Below are 5,000 nucleotides of genomic sequence, written 5' to 3' on the forward strand. Positions count from 1 at the left end.
ATTATTATAAACGTTGCTTGGCCGTGTTGACGATTGGAGATTGGAGATTTAAGATTAAAATGGGTATTTGTCACATGCTTAATGTGCAGCTACGTATACTCAGTGGTCAGGGTCTCAGCTCTGTCCTTAACTGTCACTTGTACGTAATCTTGCGTGGACGACATTGCATAAAGGACAGCTGCAGCACGCAACACACAAGCACCCAAACAACCAGAGGAAAAACAATGCAGTGATGCATTTCAGGGCCTCCATTTAATTTAATACGTGATACGCCTTTATTTGCAGGCCTGTGACAGATGACAGGTTTCTGGGCAATTTAGATTACTTTCGAATCATAAAAGCAACGAGAAGAGGCACGGGGGGCGGGGGGGAAGGTCAAGAGAAACGGTCGGGAAACACAGGCTGGTTTGACTTCTCCTCAGCAAATTACCTCAGCATCAGAAACAGACAACAGGCGGTCATGATTGGAGCGGATCTGGGGGCGAGCGACATTACATTGTGAGGAAGGAGGGTAAAAGAGAGAGAGAGAGAGAGAGAGAGAGAGAGAGAGAGAGAGAGAGAGAGAGGAGGGGGGGAGGTTGCAAGAACATGGAAAATGTCACCGTTTCAATCTCATGGAGGTCAGACATAGCATCATCCCTAACAAACAATACCATCAAATGTACACCACCACATAAACACATTAAACAGTTTGATTAAAACCTCGATTACGTTTGTCTATTCATATTCATCGCGCTTATGGTTCGAGGTGTTATATTGCGTGTTGGGATTTTTGAGCTGCTTCACAGATGTGGTGCCTTGAGGTTCCATTAGGAAGGATTTGATTGATGATTGAGTTAATGACCTTGGCAAAAGAGTTTAAGTGACTAATCATAATCAGTATAAGAATAGTAAAACAATAATATATATCTATTTTTTTTATATATATATATATTTTTTTTTTTGCCTATCCATTTATTGATATATTACATTTTTTGGGGTTTATTTTAAATCTTAGCGGCTTCATTTATGGCGCCCGGTCAAACTCAGACCTTGATGGTGAAACTAAGACCATTCGATTCGCTTCTCCAGGTGCGTCAAATGTAGTAATTAGGACAGAAATTACCGGAAATTGAAAAGAGAAGAATCAATTAGTAGGAAGCTTTTTATTGGAAGTCATTACAAATGTCATATGTTACGACAGTGGAAGAATTAACTCAAAGCCCTCGATGTTAAAGCCTTAGCCCTGCAGTTTGTGTGATTTTTGCTCGTAAACTTTTATGGCGTCACGAGGCCCATAGTATGAAAATAAAGAAGCAATCAATATTACTTATTTAATTGGACTTTGTTCCCTGGAATAAAGCTATAAACAAGGTATTGCCATCTATACATTTATACCGGTATACAAATAATAGATTTTAATTTATATATATTGTATGGCATTGTGTACATATGATATGCACACATAATTTTTATTTTTTATATAGTCTACTGTATGTATAGATATATATTATATATATACATATACATACATATATATTCGTCCGTAAAAACGTGTTACTTATGGTCTATAGGCCAATAACGACCACGATTTACTTGGATTAATACAGCACCACCAGGAACTGGATATAATTCATATACACACACACATATATAATAGGTATCATTTAGTATAATGGCTACAATATTTTTGAAGTATATCTGTCAAAAGCACGTAGGTTTTGGCCAATTTATTCCAAGATCTAATCTGATAATGCACCACCACGCACCTGGAGGGGCGCGGGACGGGGGAGTAAAGGGAGGGGGGGGGGGTTGGGGGAGGCGCATTACCTCACCCATACGGCGCGAGAGAAACGAGCGGCTAATTAGCTGATTAGAACCCCGTCAACACGAGCCCTCCAGTCAGAGCAGCGCTCTCGGCCAATCACAGGCGCGCCTGGCTGGAGGAAGGAGTGAATGATGGAGTAATACTGCTACACCTAGATCGCGGCTTAAACTGCTATTGAACCACGAGGCGGACACAAACACACACACACACACACACACACATACACCCATACACAAACAACAAACCGAAACACTGATCCGGAGAGTCAGAGAGTTGATGGTCGAGACGCAAATGGAAAGCAGGAGGATTTCCTGGTAACTTGATACTTTGGTTTTTTTGTTGTTTGTTGTTCATACAGTTTATTCTCCACATTAGGAGTCGTGTTTTGGTGTTCGTTTGCTGTATGTGAGGGTTCTGGAACTTCTATCAGGGGGGGGGGATTTCTTCAGAAGTTAAGAAGGACTTCTTGAAGAGGAAAACGAAGAAGAAGAAGAAGAAGAAGAAGAAGAAGAAGAAGAAGAAGAAGAAGAAGAAGAAGAAGAAGAAGAAGAAGAAGAAGAAGAAGAAGCAGAAGAAGGAGACTCCGGGATCTCCGGGGCAATCTATGTGTACTGACGTACGGCACAGGTGTGCGTCCTCCTGGTCCAAACACTTCCCCGACGTCCTCGTGCACCGGACCTCCGGCATGGAGAAATCAAAGAACTTCCGAATCGACGCATTGCTTGCAGACGAAACCCACCGGAACCACCGGAACGCGCACCGGGACCTGCACCGAGACCTGCACCGGGACCTGCACCAGGACCCGCACCGGGAACCGCATCGGGACTCGCACCGGGACAACCTGTCCCCTCCGGTCAGCGACAACAGCCCCTCCAGCAGCCCCGTGTCGTGTCGGCGCGGGGACACCCCGTCTCCCCGCGGGACGCACGCACAGGCGCTACTCCAGACCGGCTTATTCCCCAAACAGGGTCTGCTTAACATGCCACATCACCCGGGCCTCGCGTCGCTCCACCACAGCGGGATCGCCAGCATGTACACGAGCCCCATGTACCCGCTGTCCGCCCTGGCCGCGCAGCACCCGGCCTTCGCCTACACCGGCTTCTCCCAGCTCAGCCAGCCGTACCCCGAGCACCTGAAGGCGGCCGCCATGGCTGGGTCCCTACCGCTGGAGCACTGGATCCGGGCGGGCATCATGATGCCGCGGCTCCAGGACTACAGCTGTAAGCCTCCTTACACTTTAACTCATTCGAATAATTGTAGTAATGGTAATAATTCTTATCAAAATAGGCCTAAATAAGTATAAGCTATAAGGCCTTAATAACGACCAGCTGACAAGTAGAGACGGAATAGCGTATACTATGGTAGATTTGTTTAGCCTATAGGGGAGTTAGTGAGTTGTTATATTATTCTCTTATAGTGAGTCCATATAATATACTTTTATAGTGAGTTATTATGTTATAGTGAGTCGTTATATTATAGTTTATAAGTTGTCAGGCTTTATAGACCCTTCGACCCTTCATCTTATCATCGTTTATGCAGGCTGATGTTTGATCGCGTACTTCTGATGAACTCAACCGCCGTGTGACGTCGTAAACGCACTGCTCAATGCGAGCGCGCGCTCTCTCTCACACACACACACACACACACACACACACACACACACACACACACACACACACACACACACACGCATACACACACACACACGCACACACGTACCAATAACACACACACACACACACACACACACACACACACACACACACACACACACACACACACACACACACACACACACACACACACACACACCGAAGCTTGCATGTTAATTATGTACTACAAACAGGTGTCAATTAATAGGCAGATTAAGAATCAGCAACGACTTTGAGATAAAGAAAATGACTAAGGCTACTGCAATTACTTCATAATAGTAATGATTATTATAATATCACGACTACAAATAATATAATTATAATAATGGGGCCTATAGCTGAAGTGCATAGTTTATAAAAGCATTTTATAAAGATCAGTCGTCTCAATTAAAAATTTTATAAAACCGTAAGGGAACGAGACAAAAAGTTAATTCTAAAGTCCTGAAGTATAATTGCGCCCCTAGATAATCAAACGAAAGAAAACGATTTGCCTTCGTCCCGTCGTCTTAAACCCTCGTGTTTCTTTACTGCTGATCTCGACGTCCCGTTTAATCCTGGCCTGTTTATTTCTCTATAAACTCCAGCGAGACGGGCCTTGTCTTTGTGTTGCGAAGAAACAATAAACAAACACCTTAAACGCGACGGAGTTTATCAATAAAATCCCAAAAGCATTCATCGGATTTTCATTAAGTTAATGGCTTTTATGGCTCCGTCGTCGTGTCCCCCGAAGTGGAGGAGAGCCATTATTGTTAATGATGGCTGGGAGTGCTGGCATATGTGTGCTGTTCCCGCCCACCCAATGAGATTGAACTGCTGTGTCCTTGGTACCAGATAGATGAGGCCAGAGTCAGACATCTGGAGGCTTCTGGAAGGCCTCTATACACCAAGAATGGGTTTCACACAGACGTGTCTGAATGATGCTGAACTGGGATTAGATAATGACTTACTTGTCTAATAATGTTAATGTTTTACTTTTAATGTCAAGCAACTGCTTAGTGTCTTCAATCACCTCATCTGTATTATTTTTAGTTAGTTTTATTCAGCATGGTATCAGATGTTTTTATGAAGTCTGAATTTTTTTTGTATTTATTCTTTTTTTGTATTTATTCTACTTATTTCAATGATTTTATTACAATCTTAGGCCTATACTGTGTATAGCGTGTGTATACTTTGTAAAGCATTTGATAAATATATAAGTTTTATATTTGTATGTATTTCTATCAGGCCTATATGCATATCTTTTTTGAAAGAACATACTTTCTATAACTTTCTACCTCAACCTCCACCATCCCTCCCTCTCTCCCCTCTCTCTCCCCTCTCTCCCTTCTCTCCCCCCCCCCTGACAGCCCCCCAGGCCGGCCTGCTGGGGAAATGCCGCCGGCCACGGACCGCCTTCACCAGCCAGCAGCTGTTGGAGCTGGAGAACCAGTTCAAGCTGAACAAGTACCTGTCCAGGCCCAAGCGCTTCGAGGTGGCCACCTCCCTCATGCTCACTGAGACGCAGGTACAGCCTCGCTTGGGAAAGGTGTGGTGAGGGGTTC

At 44.1% G+C, this 5,000-nt stretch overlaps 1 protein-coding gene across 1 annotated transcript in view; it reads left to right on the forward strand.

The window, feature by feature from the left end:
* The first annotated feature begins 1,801 nt into the window (after positions 1-1,801).
* The window catches only part of mnx2b (motor neuron and pancreas homeobox 2b), a 4,087-nt gene continuing 888 nt past the window's right edge, over positions 1,802-5,000 (forward strand). The window contains exons 1-2 of the mRNA XM_060071659.1: positions 1,802-3,027; positions 4,806-4,963. Of these exons, the coding sequence (XP_059927642.1) occupies positions 2,412-3,027; positions 4,806-4,963 (774 nt within the window). The 5' untranslated portion in view covers positions 1,802-2,411. The remainder of the gene's footprint in view (positions 3,028-4,805; positions 4,964-5,000) is intronic.

Source organism: Gadus macrocephalus, chromosome 14, assembly GCF_031168955.1.
Source record: "Gadus macrocephalus chromosome 14, ASM3116895v1".
Lineage (NCBI taxonomy): Eukaryota > Metazoa > Chordata > Actinopteri > Gadiformes > Gadidae > Gadus > Gadus macrocephalus.